At 39.3% G+C, this 22948-nt stretch overlaps 2 protein-coding genes across 7 annotated transcripts in view; one reads left to right on the plus strand and one right to left on the minus strand.

The window, feature by feature from the left end:
• The window catches only part of Rtn4 (reticulon 4), a 63634-nt gene extending 54037 nt beyond the window's left edge, over nucleotides 1–9597 (plus strand). Inside the window, 4 exon segments of the mRNA XM_047521936.1 lie at nucleotides 7292–7361; nucleotides 7818–7864; nucleotides 7984–8042; nucleotides 8613–9597. Of these exon segments, the coding sequence (XP_047377892.1) occupies nucleotides 7292–7361; nucleotides 7818–7864; nucleotides 7984–8042; nucleotides 8613–8655 (219 nt within the window). The 3' untranslated portion in view covers nucleotides 8656–9597.
• A 167-nt stretch (nucleotides 9598–9764) lies between these two features.
• The window catches only part of Eml6 (EMAP like 6), a 262976-nt gene continuing 249792 nt past the window's right edge, over nucleotides 9765–22948 (minus strand). Inside the window, exons 33-43 of one of the 6 annotated variants that reach the window (XR_007104749.1) lie at nucleotides 21598–21806; nucleotides 20651–20808; nucleotides 19920–20034; nucleotides 18150–18338; nucleotides 16738–16910; nucleotides 16167–16329; nucleotides 14543–14646; nucleotides 13697–13850; nucleotides 13230–13330; nucleotides 11442–11676; nucleotides 9765–11089 (exon numbers count right to left, since the gene is read on the minus strand). Coding sequence is in view for 4 of the 6 variants with exons in the window: in XM_047523319.1 (XP_047379275.1) it covers nucleotides 11652–11676; nucleotides 13230–13330; nucleotides 13697–13850; nucleotides 14543–14646; nucleotides 16167–16329; nucleotides 16738–16910; nucleotides 18150–18338; nucleotides 19920–20034; nucleotides 20651–20808; nucleotides 21598–21806 (1391 nt within the window). In the remaining 2 variants the exon portion in view is untranslated. Of the gene's footprint in view, nucleotides 11677–13229; nucleotides 13331–13696; nucleotides 14319–14542; nucleotides 14647–16166; nucleotides 16330–16737; nucleotides 16911–18149; nucleotides 18339–19919; nucleotides 20035–20650; nucleotides 20809–21597; nucleotides 21807–22948 lie in introns of those variants that run through there. The other 5 variants (XM_047523319.1, XM_047523321.1, XM_047523320.1 and 2 more) reach the window with 5 other exon arrangements.

Raw genomic sequence — 22948 nt, forward strand, 5'->3', positions numbered from 1 at the left:
CTTAAAGTGTTTATTCTGGAAAATATTTAATATTCTAATATACCTCAACTAATTTTGGTTGAATTGCTGGAAATTCTTTAGTTTTTATATCTTGCTACATACACATTAAGAGTCTCACCTTACAAATAAACTCTCCCAAAGTTATAACTTACTTGAAACAATAAATCACAGTCATATAACGAACCCCAAGTACTGGAACCATTATGTTTTTCCTTCACATAGAACATGTTTGTATTTCGTGTGCTGTTGTCCATAACTCTGCTTACAACAAACTGAATCCTTTTCGATCTAAGCCTGAATAGAAATGTTGTATGGTGTTAGCTCTTTTATTTTCAAGAGAAATACTCTAGTATTTCTATTGCAGTTTTACCATGCAAATCATGAATGTTGGACGAATAGGATTGGGGCTTTACACTCAGAATAGTTTCTGAAGTGGTCAGAATAGGTTTAAATGCTTAAAATGCCCCCCCTTTTTTAAACAAACATTTTTAGCCTTCATAAACTTGTAGATGATACATTATTTTCAGCTGTGTACTTCTCATTTTAGGCTTGGAATCTAAGTAATGATATAAGCAATAAATTACTTGATTTTCCTTTAATCACATGTTATCTCGTTTGTTTAGAATGGTTGCATTTAGTAATGTTTTGAAATGATCTGATGTGAGTCTCTAAATAATAAAAGATCACAATTATGTCATTTATCATGTTTGATTAATTAGTTTCAAAACAGGATTAAAATTTTTTTGGAGTTAAATACTGTGGAACCTTGTACAAATGGTCTAGAAAATTTGGTATCTGTCTATCAAAGTGATATTTACTATACATGGTTTGACTGCTAGGGTGGAATGTGGGTGAAAAATCATCAAGGAAGTACTGGTGCAATTTAAGGTAGAGGGTTTGTGGGTAGGAATTGACTGAGAAGAAGTTGTATAAACAGTAATACAGAAATATAAACAGCAAAGGTCCTTCTCTGAATTTGGCAGTTGAAGGTTGGGAAAGGTGACTTCAAACAATGTCATGAAGCTTGAGAGAGGAGACATAGCCATTGTCTTTATAGACTTTGTTTGCCCAGTGTAGTAGTAAAGGCAACTATATGTCTATAATGTTTTTCTTGGGGGGAAGAGTCATTCTTGAAGAAAACTATTTAAAAACCAAGTAAAAGTAAATTGACTAGAGAATGATTTTTATATTTTCCAGTTGTTATAAGTTAGAGAGTAAAGTTTCCATGTGTCTTTAATCAAAAGAAAACTTATTCTTTTGGAGAAAGTTTGTTGTCATCTATTATACAGTCCTACCTTTAGACAGTTCTATAGGCATGGAAGTATTTGTTTAAGGAAATGAGAAAATGTTAGGGGAAGACTGATTTAGACACTTATGAAGGCTTTTGAATCTTTTGCACAGATAGTTGAAAAAAGAATATGAGGAAGTTTTATGAGTAAACTGCATGGGATAGTTTCTTTTTGCTGTTATTTATATGTGGTACTGATGATTGAACCCAGTGCCCCACACATGATAGGCAAGCGCTCTACCACTGAGCTACGATCCCAACCCTAAACCCTTTCTTACTACCGTTCTTGTATGTGAATAGTACAGATTCTGGATTCACTGAATAAGGGTACTATATATAAATACAGAATTCTTGCTTAAGATCTTTCATATTAAAAAAAAAAGGTGAAGGAAAACTTATAGCACTCTTGACTCTACCTTTCTTAGAGAGATTTCTTTGCCTTCTGATAGCCATACTTATCGGAGTTTTTGTTTATTTGGAGAGCATTTTGAAAAGCAAATGATTTTCCTTCTGGGAGTAGAAACAATTATTTTTTGCTTTTGAGCCATAACAACTGGTAGAAGTAATAATCTCTTATCCTAAAGCAAATAAAATTTTTATTTTACTTTTTTTTTTAATAACTTATTTTGCTTCCTCGTAGTCACATTCTAAATGTGGGGAAAGTTTGTTAATAAACGTAGCCTGGTCTCTCTAGTTTCTAGATGAATTTTTGATCTTGTTTAATAACACTAATTTAAAAACTCATGTATCAGCTTTTGATTGTTATTCCTTTGACTTTTGTATGATTCCTAAGAAAAGGGAAACCATTCTGCTTTCTAGAATATGTAGTGAAAATTCATTTAGGAAATATAGACTATCATTTTGTATGATCCCTAAGAAAATGGAAACCATTCTAATTTTTAGAAAATGTAGTAGAAATTCATTTAGAAAATATACATTGTATCAAGCCCTGTGGCTTAGATAAAATAATAGCTTTTAAACAAAAATTTGAAAGCAGTGTCTCTGTAACTCATTGCTTTCATAAATGCAAGATGTTTTGGCACCCTCAAATTTATATAATATGCATTTTTAGATTCTGTGTTATAGTTACCACTTCTGATTAAAATCTTCCTCAGAAATTAAATTCTTCCTACCGTGTGAAACTTTTTCATATCTTTCCCCAGAAGTACTAGGGAAGAACCTGGTCATCTGATCTGTTATGAGACTTGACATTAATTGGTAGGCATGAGTGTGCTGGGAATAATTTTCCTTGTACATAAAGGAAGGTTGACTTGAGCACATAAAAATAAGATGTGTTCTGTAGATTTCTTCTTTAAAATTCTTGTGTGATAGTTTCATTTGTTTTGTTCCTTTGGAATTAGCTATAAGCTTCTAAGTCCTAGAAAAGATTTGAAGTGTCCAGAGGTTGAGCAATAATCCATTTCCTACTCAAACAACATGGGCAAAATCACTGGCAAAATATTTCTACTTCCATTCAGAACTTAGTTCAAACATTTATTAGTATAAAATTTTACTGCAGCTAAATGTTCTGATTAGACTTCAGGATTTGTTTTAAAAGTTATATTTCTTAAAGTGGGTATGTTCCATTAATTGCCGGCAAAAAGTAGTGGGGAAGTGAATAATGAAAGGGACAAGTAAAGAAGGATAGTAATAAGTTAAGAAAACTGTATATGAGTTCCCATCCTAGAGTCTAATGTATATATAGTCAGTCTCTGAGAAGTTGAAAAGAGACTGGATAACTTTTGACCTAGTGTGATATATGTTAACTTTGTTTAAATAACGCCTATAACCACCAGGAGAGTAGTATATTTTGTGATACACTGGTGAGATTTAAATGGTATGATAGTTGGAACAAATTTAAACCACCTACTAAAGTTTAATCCATTTCCTGTGATTAATCTGTGTAAGGGATCTTTGATAAGGAATCTGTTTAAAACGGTGGTTTTCAGTGTTGGCTGCACATTAGAATCACCCGGGACCTATAAAATTTAATAACTGGGAAGATGGGAGGGGAGAATTCCATTCCCTGAAACTCATTTTCTCTGGGTATACTGTCTGGAGAATCACCGTTTTAGAAAGTTGTGGCATCAAGCTGTAAACCTGGGTTATTCCACCAACCAACCCCCATTTTAAAAAGATGAGTCCCTGCTGGGCTCTGCTTCGGGACTAGTTAAGGGAGGCTATAAGCTTTTTAAGAAAGTTCATTCCTTTTGAAAGCCCAAATTCCAAGAAGTCATCTAATAATTTTACTACAGACCAAGACTAGGTGTTTTCTGCACAGATTTTTATGTTTCTGCAATGTAGTTTTGGATGATAAAGATTAGATTCTGTATGGTAGTAGTTCTATACTTTTCATTGAAAAATTATGCTAAAATTATAAGAAAATTTCTAGCTATATAGTTCTACTGTAATGTTCTAGGATACAATCTGAAATCTGAAATCAAGCAAAAGGTCTGAGCTCCAGAAATAGCTGACCCAAAAGAATGTTAAAATCTAGCCCTTGGGCACTTATGCAGCTGTTAAGGTACACATTTGACAATTTCCTGTGAGATTTCTTTGGCTCACAGAAAAATTAAAAGGGAAATGAACTGTCAGTGTAGAGAAAAATACTAATGAATGAGTCTGAAGTTTCATAAAAGGTCAAATAATTTTTGGTATTTAAGAATGAAGAAAAGTTTTAGAACTGTCAAAGTTTTAGAATGTCAAAATTAATATCTCCTTCCTCGATTTTCTTTAAAATTTCCCCCTCCCCCCAGTTGAGACATCATAACTCTGCAGACCTCTTAATCAGTTGTGTGATACATAGTTAATTACCTTACTGCCCCAGAAGAAAGGCAAATAAGACACTGGGGCAACCACTTGGCCTTTTTCTTAGATCTTCATTGTCTTTCCTATAATTATTACCAAAAGGAGAGGTGAGCTTGGACTTCCACAGGTAGTGCACCTTTGGCTATAATGGGGCTAAGTATTTACATAGCCTAGAATCAGTCCATCCAAAATGTTTTTTTTTTGTACCGAGGAGTGAACTCAGGGGCACTCTACCACTGGGCCACATCCGCAGCCCTATTTTAGAGACAGGGTCTCACTGAGTTGCTTTAGCACCTCTACGTTGCTAGGGCTGGCCTTAAACTTGGGATCTTCCTGCCTCAGCCTCCCAAGCCACTGGGATTACAGGCGCGTGCCACCTCACCTAGGTCCAACATGCTTCTTTAAAGTTGTATTTATTGAATTTTTTTTCTGCCTCATTATAGTAGTATGTACATTTGTTATGGATTCTCACTATTACTGGTTACTCTGTAGGTGACTTACAGAACAGCAGGTTCTGGAATCAGATATACCTGAGATCACTGTGACATAGCTAACAACTTTCTGCCTTGTCTTTTTCTGGAGGGAGAATGATACTATTTAATGTTTGGGGTTATAATTATGTTAACTGATCAATGCATCTAAAGCACATCAACTATCTTAAAAATGTTTAGAAAAAAGTCACTTGTTAATATGTAACAGTTCTAGTAATTATGCAAATGATAGAATGCTAATTCTTAACAGGAACCCACTTTTTCTTTTGATAGTTTATTCTGGAAACCCTTACCTAGTGTTTTTGTTTTGGGACCATAGAGAGTTAAGTTTTCTCTAAATGTAATTACAACATGTAAAACTTCAGTGATAGCATATAAAAATGTGTATTTCTGGTTTCTTTTCTTACAATGGGAAAATTTGGCAACATTGGACTAGAACACTTGGATGTCCACAGCATGTGGAGCTAGATGTGGATGCTCCTTGATAAGGAGAGTACATGTGCTCTCACCCAGCTTTCCTTGTGCATCTGTTACTTTCCTGGAACCAGGGGCTTTTGAGGCCTCTGATTTTTGCCTCTGGATAGCCTGGTTTTTAAAAAGAGTGTCCTCAAAGTGGCAAGTAGCATTTATGGATGACCTAGGTGGGAAGTCTTTGAGTTTCTCTCTTTGTGGAGTTGGAGTGCAGCCTAGTCAGTGACTGTGATCAAATTGGTAGCACACACAAGCTAAAAATAAGCCCTATCTGAATTCTGTCATGGTAAAGGTATTTGTATTGCTAAAATAATTTCTTCTAAAATGTGGAAGGTTGATTCTTTCCTTTTAGCATTATGGACTGTGGTGGATGAAAATAATTCTCTAAGTCTATTAGTAAACTTGCCCAGGTGAAAAAGTTGTTAGTTTTACAACTAAGTGAGGGAAAGTTGCTAATTATCATACCTCAAATCTTTCTACCTTTACCAAAGGTAGCTAAGAACAGGGAGGCATTTTCATTATTTTCAGTTGACAGATGAATGCCTGACATTTCTCACTTAAATATTAGTTAAATTCAGTTGATCAGTGTGTTACTCTTGGTAGAACTGACAGTTTGTAGAGGAATCCAATGGGCCTTCCTAACCTGAAGTGTGATTACTAGAATTTGAACACCTTAATGCTCAGTGCCCAACTCGTAGTAGGCAGTGTTGTTGAATGAATATGTGACAAAAGATATATTTTAGATCAAAGGTTAGAAACTAGTGCCTCTTTAACCCAGTGTATTGTTTTGTACAGCCTAGGAGCTAAGAATAGTGGCTCACATTATTAAAAGATTGTAAAAAGAACAATGATACAAAGAATATGAACTAGAGACCCTATGAGACCCATAAAACCTGAAGTTTTTGTCTGGCTGTTCACAGAAAAAGTTTGCTGATTCCTGGTTTAGATAATGGAAATATTAACAATTCTCCTTTTTGTTTATACCATGTTAGATTCACACAAAAATAATCAGTATAGATGGTGGCATCATTGTGATGTTTGTCACCTACTAAACAGGCCAGAGTAATTGCCAGATGCAGGAAGCCTTTGAATTAGGAAGCACAGTTAATTGTAAAGATGCATGTTTAATGAAGTTCAGGCCGACTTGTGCTTATAAGTCTTCAAGAACTATTTTGAACATGTCATTGAACCTTTGTATTATATGATGTCATAAACTTTCAAATTTTGTCTAACCATTTATAGAGTATGGAGGAGAAAGGAAATAAAGGATTTCTCCAAATGAAATTGCTTTTTAGAAGTAAAGGCTTTAAACCCCAACTGTTTCAGTTGATGATTTAAAAAAAAAAAATCTCATATTTTGAAAGCAGGATTACTAAAAATAGAGTTTGGTCAGTTTGTTGAAGTCTTCAGCCTTTGGGAAAGATAGTGGAATCTAATTGCTATAATCTGACATCAGACACGTTATTAAACCTATATTCTATTTCCTGTATCAGTTGTGGTAATGGTAACTATCTCAAAAGGTTAAGAGGGATAAAGAAGTTTGTAAAGCATTTAAAGTAGTAAATAGTAAATTTGTAAAGCATATTAATATTTGTTAATGGCAGCAGTGGTTAAAATAATAATGGTCAGTTTTATTGATAAGAATAAAAGTTTGAGGAGTCCTCCTTTTCAGGATTAATTATGGCCCTTAAACATTCAGCCCTGGGCAGACAAGTGCCTGATCCTTAAAATTCTAGAGGTAATATTTTTGGTACCTGAAATCTAGTTTCCCAGATAAGTATTCCCTGTCCCATTATTGTTCATTAGATGCATGAGATTTTAATATTGAAATTGTACAATATCTTCAAGCACTTTTTTTAGTACTTTAAAACCAGTTTTAATAGTTAATGCCTTGTCGGTTTTCCCATTTAAAAGCTAAACAACTTTAGAGGTAAATGAGTATTAGAGCTGGAGGGGTAAGGAATATCTTGGGCATATTTTCTGATTTCAGAGGAAACAGATTAACTATTTTGTATTGTAGTCCAAAAAAAAAAAAGGATGAAGTTAGGTTTCTGAAATTGTGTTGAGGCTGGTGATTTAGACTCATTGAAATATTTGTATTACTTCACCTTGTATTCAAGGTATATGCTATACCTCTAGTAAATTGACATTTTAGATGAATGCTTTTTGGAAAAATGTAATTATTAAAACTTTACTTGAATTATGTTTATAATAGGCTGTTGTTTTCTTATAGTTTGCAGTGTTGATGTGGGTATTTACCTATGTTGGTGCCTTGTTCAATGGTCTGACCCTACTGATTTTGGGTAAGTCTTCAAAACCACTGGAATCAAAACTTGCAGTACAAGAAGCTTAAAAAGACCTTTTAGTGGAGAATATTCTTAAGGAAGATATTGAGATTGTGATATCTTTAAACAGGTGAATACATACCATGTTTACTGAAATACTGCTTTAGTTCCTGAAGACTGCTGCAACTAACAGTGTAAACCAGAAAATGTGTAGCCTTACCTGATGGTGCAGTCTCAAGTCTAATTGGTAATGCCTATATTTAAAAAAAAAAACTTGTGTGGTATGATTTGGAACTAGGCATAGTTCCTGCAGCCTCACTCAATTAATTTGTTCCTCTGGAGTGGCACCTTAGATGTATCTTGTGTATTCGTTTGTTCATTAGGAACACTGCCTGACTGAGTGTTGCCAGTTCGATAGTTTAATGTTTTTTCCCTAAATTGTTCCACTCTAAAGTTTTGAATTTCCTTTTACAGCTCTGATTTCACTCTTCAGTGTTCCTGTTATTTATGAACGGCATCAGGTAACTTCTTAATTGTAACTTCAGAATACAGAACTCACTCGAAAACCTTATAAAAGCCTTTGTTGGCACTTGGTAATCAGCAATAGTAATTATCTCTTCATCCTTTTTTCCTCTTTTAGGCACAAATAGATCACTATCTAGGACTTGCGAATAAGAATGTTAAAGATGCTATGGCTAAGTAAGTATAATATACAACTTTTCTTTTTAACTAAGGATGAAGTGTACTGGATTGAGAATAGTGCAGAATTTCATGTTACAGGCATAATGAGTAGCAAATCTCCCATCAGTGTGACAGAGTTGGCAAAAGTGTTTTCCTAACACTTAACATCATTATTTTCTCTGAGGCAAAGGTAGCAAAATTATAGGTAGTAATTTGGCAGCTTTAGAACTTCCTTTCTTGTATAAGCTAGACAATATACAAGTATCTGTGGGGATAAGTACCCAGTGATAATATTCAGGAAAACACAAAAACTTGTTTTTTTTTTTTTAATCCCAGTTAACTTGAGGTACTCTAATGAAGCACTCAATTGCACTATGATCTCCTTGAGTACTGGGTTCCTCTCTTTTTCATTTCTTTTTAATATGCAAATGAGTGTGTGATCTTCAGTATGTTTGCATAAGCTAATTTCAAATGAATTTCTATTGAAATAAATCACTTAAAAATTTTAAAAAATGACAGCATTTAAAAGCAGAAAACAATAATTACACTATTTACCTTGACTGTTTTTCCCCTTCTTTTCATTTGTAGAATCCAAGCAAAAATTCCTGGATTGAAGCGCAAAGCTGAATGAAAAAGCCCAAAACAATTAACAGTAGTTCATCTTTAAAGGGGATATTCATTTGATTACATGGGGGAGGGTCAGGGAAGATGAAACCTTGACATAGCAGTGCAGTTTCACAGATCTTTATTTTTAGCAATGCACTGTTTGAGGAAAAATTACCTGTCTTGACTGCCATGTGTTCATCATCTTAAGTATTGTAAGCTGCTATGTGTGGATTTAATCGTAATCATATTTGTTTTACCTATATGAGGCACTGGTGAATAAAAAGTGATCTGAGAAAACTGTATATTACACTTTGTTGCAGGTAGTCTTGCTGTATTTTTGGGAAGTTACAGAGAAGGTGGAGCAGACAAAAACCCTTTTCACAGTTTGTGCACTGTGTATGGTCTGTGTAGATTGATGCAGATTTTCTGAAATAAAATGTTTAGATGAGATCATACCACTAAAGCAGGATTAAAAAAGCTTTGCCTTTTTGGTATGTTCTAGGTGTATTGTGAATTTTACTGTTATATTAATTGCCAATATAAGTAAATATAGTTTATATATATCTATATATAGTGTTTCACAAAGCTTAGACCTTTACCTTCCGGCTGCCCCACAGTGCTTGATATTTCAGTCATTGGTTATACATGTGTAGTTCCAAAGCACTTAAAATATATTTCTAGGCGCACTACCATCTGTTTTCATCTTGAAACAATGCCACACACATAGAACTCCAAAATAAACTTCATTGCACAAGACTTACTGTAGTTAATTTTGTCACAAACTCTGGGTCTATGGACTGACTCTAATGCTTCCGAAAATGTTGTTTGCAAATATCAAATATTGTTATGCAAGAAATTATAAATTGAAGACTTACACCATTGTGGTTTAAGCTGTACTGAACTAAATCTGTGGAATGCATTGTGAACTGTAAAAGCAAAGTATCAATAAAGCTTATAGACTTAAAAAGTCGTGTTTGGTATTTTGGTTTCATAAAAGTGCAACAGATTGAATGTGTACATGAAGGGCAGATTTTGCTTCAACCAGTGAGTGGCAATTTGTGCTTTCAGAAAGATTTTCAGCTATATTTACTTTAAAACAGAGGTCAAAGAACATGTTTACATAAATCAAATTTATTTGACATCAAAATGTTTTTAAATTTTATACTTTGAAAATAAATTCATGCACCAATATTTTAACATGTAGAATACAGTGCAGGATTTTATGAACATACATAAAATTATACCATATAAATGTTTACAAATAAGATGTAAGAAGTTTTCTTGACACAGACACTATTGCTCTTTAAATAGTTGTACATATCACTTATCAGTTCATTTTTTTTGTCCACATGGTTATTTGAATACAAGATCCAATTTAGTATGAAAGGTCAGTAGTACAGTATAATAGGCAGACATGGTTATCACTCAGCATCACCAGTCACATGGTTACAAAAAACAATTAGAACTGCATAGGGACTCTACTGTGGGCCCAACAACCTATTAGTGGATTAATGTAAGGCATTAATAAATTGGCATATAAAAATAACTTAATGAGTAATCTAATCCATTTAGAATGCTGAAGCACTTTTGTGGTAAATGTTAATCTATTCTTTAATTGAAAATGCTTCATTTCACCTTTTCTCTAAACTGACTGCAAATAGCCAGGAACTCAAGTTCCAGAATTTTGGTGCACTGACTGGCAGGACCAGTTGGTGTCTGTGCTTAGAGCCACCTTTCCTCTCAGTGAATGCTGTCAGCCCCATCCGACAGTAATTGACTATGTAAAAGTATGACTTGAGGGGCTTCAGGGATGACTTCAAGTTAATGTCCAAACACGTTCTGTTGGACAACTATCTCAGGAACTCCAAGCTGTTATTTTCTTTCATAATTTTGATTCATCAAATATTCTTGGGACTTAGGAATTTGTTTTGCAGAATTTGAAAATCTGGACTTGACATAGTTCACCTGAACCAAACCAGTGGAGTTGCCTTGACCCCACTCCAGCAATGGTAAACCAAGGTGTAGCTTCAGGTCACCGCATATGTTACCATTTTAAGATTTAATAAGACAAATCAGCTCATCCACTTGGTCGTACTTGAGTTTTGTTTGTTTTCCTTTTCTGTTTGTAGTAGAGGTTTGTTTTATTAGATTTCTAGTTTGGATTTTATAGGTTTGGCACTAACATAATGAAAATTCATTCTACTTCCTGCAGAACTTAAGTTCCTTTGCTGCTCACCTTCCTTATAACCATTTTTTCCCATGTAGTTAACTAATGTCTCTCATTTACAAAGCCTTGACAAACACAGGACATGGGTGACAGAATGAATCTGCTAAGGGTCCTGTAGCCCTCCTCAGTTTTGAAGTTTTAGCACCATATGTAGAAAGGAGATAAACTTTGTGGGAGGTGAGACAGCAGCCCACACACTGGAAACTTTCAAAGGCACTTAATGGATATAAAACTGCAAAGGAAACATTAAAAAATTAAGTTTCTCAACTTGTTTATAACATGGCTCATTTGGTATTGAAAGCTAGATGTGGAGAACAGGCTATTTCTAGTACTTCAGTGCATCTAACTTAAGCTGTGTTCAAATTATTTGTAAAAATGAACATTCTTGAAGTATTATAGAAATAATAGCAAAACATCTTTTGTAAAAGTTTTGATGCAAATTAAAAGCTACATATTGGTTAGGGTAACTGAGGCTTTAAATTTTGTTATTGGGCTATACCATCAGGACTTGTCAATGTAGTTAGTACTTATAGTTTTTAATCTCACGGAGAGAGACTAGCAGTCTTTACATTTTAGAACTTTACCTTCCCTCTTGGCATCACAGTTTTGGAGAGTCCAGATTATGGGAGCAGTCATACGACTGGACTAGCATTTGGAGCTTGTGCGTGCCCGCAGCATCATAGATAGGCATTTCCCAGCAGCTTAGCATCAAGGTGCAGCCTCGGCACTGCCTCTGCATTTGCTGGGTGGTAGCAGTAGCAGCAATTGTAACTATTATAAGAGATATCTGGCATTTACAGACATCGCCACACGAATACACTGAAGAAAAAAAAAAAAAAAAAAAGACCAAACAGTCATTTTTGTATGGCTGGATGTTATGTCAAATGGCAGCAAACAGTCTTGCCGGGTGCTCAAGAATCAAGCTCAGGTGATGTGTTGAACATTTTAAATAAACCAGGAATCTTTTAGGACCATAGTTTTTAATTTTTTTAAATTCTTTTCATGGCTCTTTTGGTTTTTGTTTGGGTTGACTTTCAGCAGCTTGAGCATGGTCAGTGAGACCTTTTGACAACTTGACTTCACACTCTTTCGTGTGACTATTGGAAAGGTTTTTATCAATGCCACTTGAGTTGGAGAGCTCTTTTAAGAGTTTAGCACGGAGACAGGGACCATGAGTACACCAGTACTTATGCCTACAAAGGCCTGTAGGCCCTGCATTTTTAAAGTTACTTCTAAAGAAGCCTTGTAGAGGAACCAAGTCACCTATCTCCTGCACTGGGGTGACCAATTCACTTAGGTCTCTTGTTCCTAGCTTATTCAGTCTGGTATTCTGGATGGGTGTTTACACTCTGTAGCTGCCAGTACTATCTCAAGGGTTCTAAGTGCCAGCAACAGTTGGCACAGCAAGGTAGCTCCTAGGCAGGCATCAGGAAGCCTTGGTGCCATGTTCTACACAATGCTTTCAGGTGGGAAGTGGATTGACATTTTCTTTACATACATTTACCCAACCTAACTTAGACCACTAAAAATATCAGAATGCAGGTGTTCTATATCCTCCTTAAGAGTTTTGCTTGGGCTGAATGGAAACCAGCATTCATGCTGCAAGAAAGTTTTGTGACATTAGATAGAGAAAATCTTGAGTTAGAATGACCTAGTCCTATTTCTCCATGCTCTTATGAAATAGCCTTGGTGGAGAGACAGAAGGTGGCTGCCTACTCTGAAGTACTTAAGAGGCTAGTACTATTTGGATCGGGTTGGTAGGGAGTCTTCTAAATTCCTGACTTCCCCAGTCACACCTCATGTAGAGCCACGTGCCTGTTTCACACTAAGGTCAAAAGCTGCCCTAGTTTGTAGTGTAAATAGCAAGTTGGAGTTCTACTGCCACTAACTAGCACTGGGCCTTTGTATTCTCATGTCAGACTGGCTAGCACTTGCCCTGCTTGTTTCTTAGGGCAACCATGGCACAGTACTGTATTTTGAAACTTCACTTGGCTGTGGATTAATTGTGCATCTTGAGGACACTGGCGATTGGGAGTTTTTAAAAAGACATGGATGAATTCTAGCCTAATTGTTGTCTCATGATGCCTGCCTGCTGTCCAGCCATCTTGGATCTCTAGCCCCTTTGCCCCTACCCCCAGCAGTGCTCTGAGTAGCTATCACATGATAGATTTGGGTTGATCGTCCCAGAAACTGAATGCCTTCTACTTGGAAAGTCCTTCCTTTCATTAGGACTCATGGAATTTCCCATTTACTATCCCACATCATCAGCTCTTAGCCATGCCCCTGGCAAAGCCGGCCCACAGGATACCTGGAGGTGGAGAGGGAGAGAAGGCAGGCCTGAGGGGTCAGGACCAGATTAACCATGTTAGTACCTGCAGTCATCTCCTCCAGTGCTGACCACATACTTGTCATCGTAAGAGAAACGGATATTTGTCACGTGAGCCGAGTGACCAAAGTAACGTTTATGTTTGGCCTATAAGCAAAAGCAAATGGAGATAGCTAAGAGATCCTGCTCCTCCTGGCAACTGCAGAGTACTTTGAAGACTCTCACATCCCCACCCCTCCAGAACCTTCTTCGCTTTGGGGATTCCCACTTGGTCTGGACAGCATTAGCCAGCCTTTCACTGACTCTCCCGCCTCATCTTGTTCCACTTGTGACCATTTTGTTCACCTTCCATCATTCCTTCTCCCAGTTTCAAGAGGGAGATGAAAAAGGTTAGTCACTGCCAGATCTCTACAGGGCTGGGACAAGATGCCTCCCCCCCAGATGGCCACTATTCTCCCACAGACTGCAGAAGAGCCCAGAAGCAGTGGAGGAAGGTTACTCAGGAAGACTCACAAATTTTTCTGTGCATGGAAAATCAAACAGCTTCACCAGCCCAAAATCATCTCCTGTGACAATGTTCAGGCCAGCATGAGTTACACACGCACAATTGACATCAGCCTTGTCTGCATTTCTTGGCCAAATGCCAATGACTTCGTCTCCTAGGATGCTGTTCAACAGGAAGAAGTGTTAGGGGGAAGAAACCTGAAAGTCCTGTGGTCAGTCATCCCCTCCTGGGGACACGAGGGACATTCTGTGTAATTCAGTATGGTCATGTGGCTCTTCTTTCAAAGCACCCATCCCCTCCCCTTCTGTACTCTTGGGCCAACTTACACCGTTACTTCTCTGCCTCATTTCCCCACACTCCAGAAAGAAAAGTTAGCCCATCCTTGATTCTCTTCCTCTTCCCCCTAGTCCTGAATATGTGAATAATGAGGAGAAGGGAAAGGGGCTCCTTTGGACTCAAGCTGGATGTCTCTTGTGTCTTGAATGGGCTGGGCATTGTTTCTTATCCTACTGACAGCGATTCTAGCCCTCCCATTCCCTTACCCAGGTGACTGGAGGTTTCATTGTGTACTCGGCTTGGCCAAGAGACAGGAGATGGTTGCCTTTTGAACTTCTTGACTGGGATTAGGAACTTGGAGTGAGTACATGAAAAAATGGCTTCACATTTCAAAAGTCCTTATCAGATCAAGCCATCAGCTTACACCAGTGCCAAGAAGCCTCCCACCCTCATCCCCAAAACAAAAGAGAGCTCTGCCTCTGAGCTTCTGCAGATCCTGGCCATCACAAACTCAGTGGCAGAGCCAGTGACAAAAGACACCCTTATGAGCTTCCTCAAGAAGTGTTTTCTTCAGTTACCTTGTCCAGGAAGCCCAGGTGATCTTCTCAATGACCACAGCTTCAGTTACCTGCTTCCCCAAGGGAACTTCATGTACCTGGCGCTTATAGGCTCCTGTTGACACCTGCAAGTGGAAGGGAAACTATGTTCATCCACTTTCTCAGTCCAAAAGCCTTCCTTTTTTTGGTATACTGCTCAGAGGCCCAGCCTCTGAATCCATAGGACTTTTCTCAAAATCCAGGCTCAGTTCCAGGCCACGAAGCCTGGGACCAGCCCATGGCAAAATTCAGAGCACAGGGTGTTTTTCCACCATTTTCTCACTGTATCCCAAAGTCCTAAGGTAGTGGTTCTCCAAGTGATGCTGATAGCATCATCTGGAAACTTGTTAGAAACATAAATTCTCAGACACCACACCAGACCTGCCAAATCAGTCACTTCAAGGGTGGGGCCCAGAAATCTGTTTTAACAAAGCCTCCACGTGTTTCTGAAACAGGTATCCCTGTCCTCAGAGAATCTGTGGTACAGAGGTAAGGCAGCTGATAAAGGCAGTTTTTTTTAATTGTCTAGGACCTGACTCTCACTTCTCCAGAGTCTTCTATAGGAAACTGACCACCTTTTGCCCAGTTAGGTCATCTGCCAGCACTTTTCAGTTCATGACCACTGCCTACATCTTTAGCCCCTCTTTCCCCAGGGTGTCTCTACCCCAGCCGCCCAGGCTTTCCTTCTGTTCATGGAAATGAGCAGGGCTCTCATGCAGATGGCCTGTTTCCACCCCTCTGTTAGCTAATTCCCACGCATCCTACAGTCCTCAGCTTAAATATCAATTACTCAGACAGGAAGCAAATCTAAATTCAGTACCTTGTTAAATGCTCCCCAGCACCCTGTACTTCGCCTTTTTCTCAGCATGCAATCACAGCTTGTAATTAGATATATATTTTGTAATTGTTTATTGCTTTATCTTCTCCATGATTGAGAAACAGGGACCAAGCTTATTTTGTCTGTCCAAACACCTAGCATAAAGCCTGGTTCAGTAAATAGTTGATGGATGAATGAATGAATGCATTCTCTCTCACTTCATGGTGAATACCCAACGACAGGCCCACAAATACATAATATTTGTTGAGTGCTTGAGAAATCTTTTGATTTTTAGCTGTCAGTCCCAAGACTGGGAATGCTTTCAATTTCAATCCCTCTTCACTGGTCATCTTCCTGGGGACCCAATGATGAGCTCTTACTCCAGATCCACCATCTGCAATCCAGGTCTCAAGTGTGGTGGGCCAATACTACCCAGGAGATTTTGGAAATAAAATGAGTAACCATAAGTGAAACAAGCCTTAGTATAGCCCCAGAGAACTAGAAAATTAGGAAGCTTTGAAAGGGAGATGGTAAAGGGAAGCTAAAGAGTTTCATGGTTTTTTTGTTTGTATATTTTTAACTGAAGAAAATAAAAAACCACTCTTTACTTTTAAATTTTTTTTGCTTCTAAATTTCTGTAAGCCTCTGTTTCTACATTTATCAAACAGAAAAAGTAAAAGTACTTAAAGGTTTCCTGTGAAGAGTAAATTAGCAAGTAAATAATATAAACTACTATTATTATTACAATTATTTTTGGTTGTCCTTGACATAAGTAAACCCCAGGCATACCTGAATGTATTTGCTATCCGCAGAAAAGTCCATCTGCAGGACAAAGCTTGGGATATCTCTGCAGTAGCCAGTGCGGTTCAGACTTGTGCCCTGAGTGAGGTCATAGAAGTCAACTGTGTGCTCAGAAGAACCAACAGCTAAGAATCGGTTGTCTGGGCTGATTCTAGAAAAAGCAATCCAAGAGCATGGCCCATGAGGAGGCTGCTTGGGGCTGGTCAGGCATGGAGGCTGCTCTTCGACAGGCCTCCCAGGCCCAAAGGCAGTGAGATCCTCCTCGTGACCCATACGTGGGCAGCTTCTCCCTGTAATCTATGGAATTCAACAATTTTCTGGCTCAAATCTCACAGAAGGAAATGACTCTGTGTGGCCTTTTGTAGAATGGTATCATACCTGACAAGTAGTTTTGCCACACTCCTGTGGAAATAATCAAAGACACATCCAAGAATGAACGTGTGGGGACATCATGTTTTAGTTGGCTTGTGAAAGTGGCCCTGGCACATCTGAGCTCTTCATTCCAGTCACAACCCTTCTGGAAGGGAACCCACTGGTAGGAGACTGCCTGCTTCCGTACCTGATATCTTGGATGGCAGATTTCCGGTCTCGTTTTTTCCCCCAAACTTTCAGGCTGTTCACCAACAAGATGACAAACTCTCCGTTCTTCATGCCAATGGCCACCATCTCCCCGTCAGGGCTGTAGGCTGCACACCTGGCTGCATGGCCCAGGTTCACCTTGTTGAGCAGCTTCTACATTGATAAAAGGAAAGTCCCCTGAGCCCTTGTCTCCTCAGCGGGTCTCCAGGGATAATTCTGCACCAGGTCAGAGTGGTCAGGCTGCTTTTGCTGCTCCCGTAGGCCACCACACCTCCTGCTTCTCACAGTGAAAGTCCCTGAGCAGTCAGGGTAATAGCGTGTTTGATTATAGCATCTTGGGGGACAGGGTATTTTAGGGCAGGGTTTGGCAAACTTTTTCTGTAAACATAGCTAGTCAATATGTTAGACTGTGAGCCACATGGTGTGTCATAACCACTCAACTCTGCCTTGCAGCACAAAAGTAACTGTTGATGATACATAAACAAATGAGAGTGGCTTAGCTGTAGAAACAGGTTGCTGGCCAGATTTGGCCGTTGGGTCGTAGATTGACAACCTTTTGCTTAGGGGAAAGAATGTGAGCTTTAGCACCTGCTAGCATGAATCCTGAACTCTGTCACTTACTAGCTGGGTATGTTTGGGGAAGTCACTTCCCAGGTTTCCTGTTTACTAGGAGATTATAATAATATTGGTCTTGAAAGGTTTTTATAAGCATTAACAACAGTGTACATGATGTAGCTGGTACATAGTAGGTATTCAATAAACAACAGTTGTTAATTTAAAAACTGTCAGGAGTATAACAACCACATTTATGCATTTGCATGTCTATTTGTTGACCTTTGTACTAAAAAACAGGACATTTACTAGCCCTTTTGAAATAAAATCAGGTATTTTAATCATTAGAACTTGAGTACTTGTTTTGGATTAAATGAAGTGGGAAACATTTTTTCCCCTAGACTATTCTTTGCTATTTTACCTTTGCCTCAGATGAACGTTAAATTTATTTTTCCAAGTTCTAAGAGAAACCTTCTTGTGATTTTGATGGAAATATATTTGGGAACATGTGACATTTTAAATTATTTTTAGTCTTTCCATCCAAGGAAGATGGGATTTTATTTTATTTTATTTTAGATTTTGTGGGCTCTTCCATAATCAAGAAAGTAATCATCTCAATTAGATTATTCCTGAACTATAAAAGTTCATATATAAATACAAAGCTACAGGATGGGCTGAGTGTGTGAGGGGACTTTTATTATTAGGCTTTCTCTAATTTCATTGCTGACTTCTGGCTGAGAGTTTGTCTCGCCCATCCCCCACCTCTGCCTTAACACCAGCCCTCTCCTCACTCTGCTCCCACTTGTGGGGTCTCTGAGCAGGGCAGAGCGGGCCCCTCACCTTGTCAGCCAGGTCCCAGATCCGGGCTGTACCATCATTGCTGGCAGAGATGAAGATGTCCTTTGAGGGGTGTGTGGCCAGTCCCCAGATCTCCCCCTCCATGTGTCCATCAATCAGGATGTTAGAAGCAGCATTTTTTTCACCAACTTCAATTATTTCTCCATCTTTGGTTCCTACTAAAATTTTTCCCTGTTGTAATCAGAATACTATTAGAAAAAGGACAACTGTATGATGCCACTCCTATGAGGTACCTAGAGACGTCAAATCCACAGAGATAGAAAGCAGAATGTGGTTGCCAGGGGCTAGTGGGAAGAGGAGTTGGTGTTTAATGGGGACAGAGCTTCAGAAGATGAAAAGTTCTTGCGATTGGGTGGTTGTACAACAAGGTGAATGTATTCACCGTTGCCAGACTGTAGCCTTTAAAATGGCTAAAATGGTTTTGTGTATATTTTGCCACAATAAAACAATTTAAAAGCCACTGTTAGAGAAACTTGATAAAGTTGCTTTGCTATGTTGCTATTAAAACAGGAAAAGCTGAGAGGTGACTTGCTTTTCACAAGTAAACTGTCCCCTCAAGTGACCTCCTCCATTCTTCTTGCTTTGCCTTTTCTTCATCAGCTACCTTGGGTGGGTTGAGCCCAGAGTTCCCATCATCCAACTGCTGTTAGAACATTCCAGGGACTACAGCAAGCTCACTACAGGGTGGGGCAGCCAATCTCTGTTCTTGGACAGCTCAAACTTAGGAAGTTCTTCCTTAAGCCGAACAAAGATCTACTTCCTGACAACTTCCTGATTCTGGGGCCTATTCCTCCCTACATTTCCCATAATTAGTCTTCCAGATGATTGTCATTTAGCTGTTTTTGTTGTTCTTTTTAGTTATATATGATAGTAGAATCTATTGATATATCTTATCTTCTGGAATATATCTTATTCTAATTAGGATCCCAGCCTTGTGGATACACATGATGGTGAGATTCACTGTGGTGTATTCATATATTTACACAGGAGAGTTACGTCGGATTCATTCCTCTGTCTTTCCTATTCCTATCCCCCAACCCCTGATTGTAGCTTAACTTTAAAAACAAAATTCCCAGTGTGTGGATTCCAACTCAGGTTTCCTTTTCTCATGAAGAACATCTAGAAAGCAAATTCTTAGGCTGACACCAATTAAAAAATATAAACACAGGCTATTAAATAGAGGCTAAATGATTTGTTTACAAGTGCAACAAATCTCCTGGGGTGGGGGGTTAAAAAAGGAGAATAAAGAAAGGAAAACACACAGGTTGAGGCTCTACCCATGAGATTCTGATTCACAGCTCAGATGTTTTTGATACTTAGCCAAAGAATGAGTTGAAAACCACTAGCCTGGAGCCAGACAATTTGGCCCCAACATTTTTCCTACTGGCCTCATAACTAGACCTGAGCAAATTATTTAAACGGTTTGTAAGAATATAATCTATAATAGCAGCTGACATCTCCTGGATGACCACATGCCAGGTGTAACGAAGGGCACTGATGGATGATGCACAGTCCTCACAACAATGGCGGGTGCATGAAGGTTAGGAAACACACCCAGGGTCACCCAGCCAGCTCTTCCTGAGGAAGTCACAGTTTACCCGGGTCCATCTGACTCAACTAAGCTATACCCCACTGCAGTACGATCCACACCTTGGAAGTTTAAGGATTGAACCAACAAATAAGGAAAGTGACTGGATGGGAAGGTGCTCCCAGGCCCCACAGGGCAGCTCAGGGAAGGCCAGCCATGCTCACCTTGCCACGGCACACGGAACGCACACACTCCACCAACTGTCCAGTCTCCAGCTGGAAGGCCCGACAGCGTTTCATCTCCTGGTCCCACAATTTTACGGCACCTCCTTCTTTAGTCCTAAAAACCATGAAGCAGCACTCAGCCTGTTGTCCTAAGATTTCCCCATGAAATCACTCCCCTTTCTCTCCCAGTCATCAAGGTCATGGGCACCCAGGACTGGCAGGGTGTCTCCCTTCTGAGTTCCTGCTGCTGAGCCATCACAACCTAAAATGCCTTCAAATGTACTGTGTTTTGCAGAAAAGAAATGCGGAGAGTCAGTTTATGCTTTCATGACACCAACTAAGAACGTTTCTCTTGTCTTCGTGCCTCATTGTCTGATCTTCCCTGTGCCACTGGAACGTCTGTCCCTTCTCACTTCTCCTTCCTCTCTTCCCCTAAACAGTTACTAAGAGTAGCATTTGAAACAGCAGAGTCCCTGTCGCTTGAATAGCCCCAGTGTATTCAAGAATACCTTTCACATTTTTAAACTACCAGTAACCCACCTCTCTACTTCTCTCTTACTTATGAGGTTTTGGATCTAGGGCCCCCTTGGAGAGCTGACAGACTGAACTGCCCAATGCAGAAAAGACAGGAGAACAACAATCTGCCTTTTCCCCAAGTTTAGAATGCTTTTGTCAGTTTCTCCCAAGACATTAACAGAGGGCAAATTATTTGCTGAGGAGCTTCTGCTTACGGTCGCTCTTTCCCACCAGTCACGATGAGTCCGTCCCGGAGAGTGGTGTACATTGTGAACACGGGGCCTGTGTGTGCCTTGGCCACCAGTCGGATGAGAAAGTGGTCCTTCCAGACATAGACATCTCCATTGATGGCACCCGTGAAAGTGAGGTTGTTCTGCAAACAAAGGGACATCTTCCACACCAGGAGCACACTCAAGAGGGTCTCTTCCCAAGCCCCCTGCTTCCTTATTAAGAGAACCAAACCTGCATAGTCAATTTTATCTTAATTAAGCAGGAAAATCACAAAAAGCATAAAGCAATTACCGGGCTTTGAAATTCACCCTATTTAGTTGGTTTGGGGTATTTTATTTCCCCACTGAACGCAGCACTGCATAAACAAGAGCATGGCCCAGGGGACAGCAGGGGAAGGGCCAGTTTCAGCCCAAGAGGAGTCTTTCCTGGGGCTCATCTATAAAGTGGATAAACCCACAGCTGGAGGACCAAGAGTTGACTGCATTCCAAAACATCCCCAGGAGCCTGCATAGGCTGAGGGACTCTAGAGTCACTTAAGGGTGGCAGCTGAGGGATGTGTGGAACAAGAGGACTGGGAAGAAAAAGGACCACTGCCTAGCTCTGGGAATTGTCCCAGCATCCTCAGAGCTATCTACTCCAGGTCTGCTGGGCTTGCACGCCAGGGTCTGCCTCTGGAACCATCTCCTTGGGCATTGGTGTCTGTGTGGTGGTGGTAGGGGTCCTACATTTTCTGATCAATATTTTGAGAAAAAAAATGGGAAAAAACACAGTCAACTCACCCTTCTGTACTAAGAAAAGGGAATAGTGGTTGCTAAGAAGTCAGGAGAAGGTAGAAATGGGGCTTCTTGGCCGAATCCCCATCCATGCCCATATTGGAGGAAAGGGGAGAGGGATCCAGGGTCCCTACTGGGGAAGCATAGCCATAACTTACAGCACCGAAGGCCACTGACAGCATCGTCTGCATCTTGGCAGCCTCCATGGACCCAATGACCCCTTTCTTGTAAAGCAAGGCGCTGCCTGCCAGGGTCCAGAACTTCATGTGTTTGACCCCAACAGATACAAACTGTGTGTCTGAGTCAGGGCGAAATTCCACCACAAATATGCGTTCCAGGTGACCCCCTCGGCTGGCAACCTTGGCACCTGTGTGGGTGACAGCATCCAGTGAGGCCAGCCCTTCCTCAGAGCATGAGCTAGACCAGGGATGGTATAGCACAGACTAGTTCCCATCCCAGCGGGGGCTCAGGCCCACCTCAGTGTTCCTTCAATAGCACCCTCTCCCCTTCAGACAGTCCCCAAAGACTGGGGAGAAGGTGCGCCTGGGAAGTTTCCAGAGCAGTAGGAACTGCAAATAGGACCCCACCCCACAGCCCCACTGAGGTGTCCAAAAACAGAGCAGAAAAGGATGACCCATGAGAGGGGGGCTCCTAGGTAAGAGGACAAGGGGAATGACTTAGGGCAGCCCCAGTTCCCTGCTCCAGCTTCACCTCAGGAGTCACCCCCCACAAGGCCAGGTCCCCTCCCAGGGTATCACTGGGGACTCACTTAAGAAAACTTTTATTTCTCTCCATTTCTGTGACTGTTTCCTTTAAGAAAAAAAAAAGTTCTCTGTATTCTTCTTTATTTTGTGGATTTTAGATTTAATTTTTTTTACCTTTTATATTTAATTGATGTTTTTAATTTTTTTCTCTTTTGCTTCATTTTTATTAAATGAACAACAGATATTTTCAATACTTTTTTTAGAAAACACTTTTTTATTTTAATAGATATAAAATTTTTATGTACATATAATTTTTCTTGACGATTACCAATTACACATTTTTATGGGCTTCAGTGTGTTATTTTAGTACATGTATATAATGCATATTCAGATCCAGGTCAACTGGTATATCAACCACCTCAAATATTTTGCTTTCAAATATTGATCATTTCTTTTTGCTGGGAACATTTAGAATCTTCTCATTTTGAAATATCTATCAATTGTTGTCAACCATAGTTATTCTGCTTTGCTATAGAACATTAGAAGTCATTTTTTCTATGCCGCTAATTCCTAATTTTTTTCTTCAATCCATTTTTATTGTCTCCTGAGTTTTATTTAATCTTCATCTTAATCAAATCCCAATTCTACTATTTATTTACTTTTGTGCCTCAGTTTCCTCACCATTGATTGGGATACTAATGGTTTCATTTTATAAGGTGTCGAGGATTAAAAGGGATTTACATAGTGAAGCTCTTGGGAAGCTATAGTCATCACTTCTTTACCTCTTTTTAAAATCTTTTGGTCT

The sequence above is a fragment of the Sciurus carolinensis genome, chromosome 13 (genome assembly GCF_902686445.1).
Source record: "Sciurus carolinensis chromosome 13, mSciCar1.2, whole genome shotgun sequence".
NCBI classification, from domain to species: domain Eukaryota; kingdom Metazoa; phylum Chordata; class Mammalia; order Rodentia; family Sciuridae; genus Sciurus; species Sciurus carolinensis.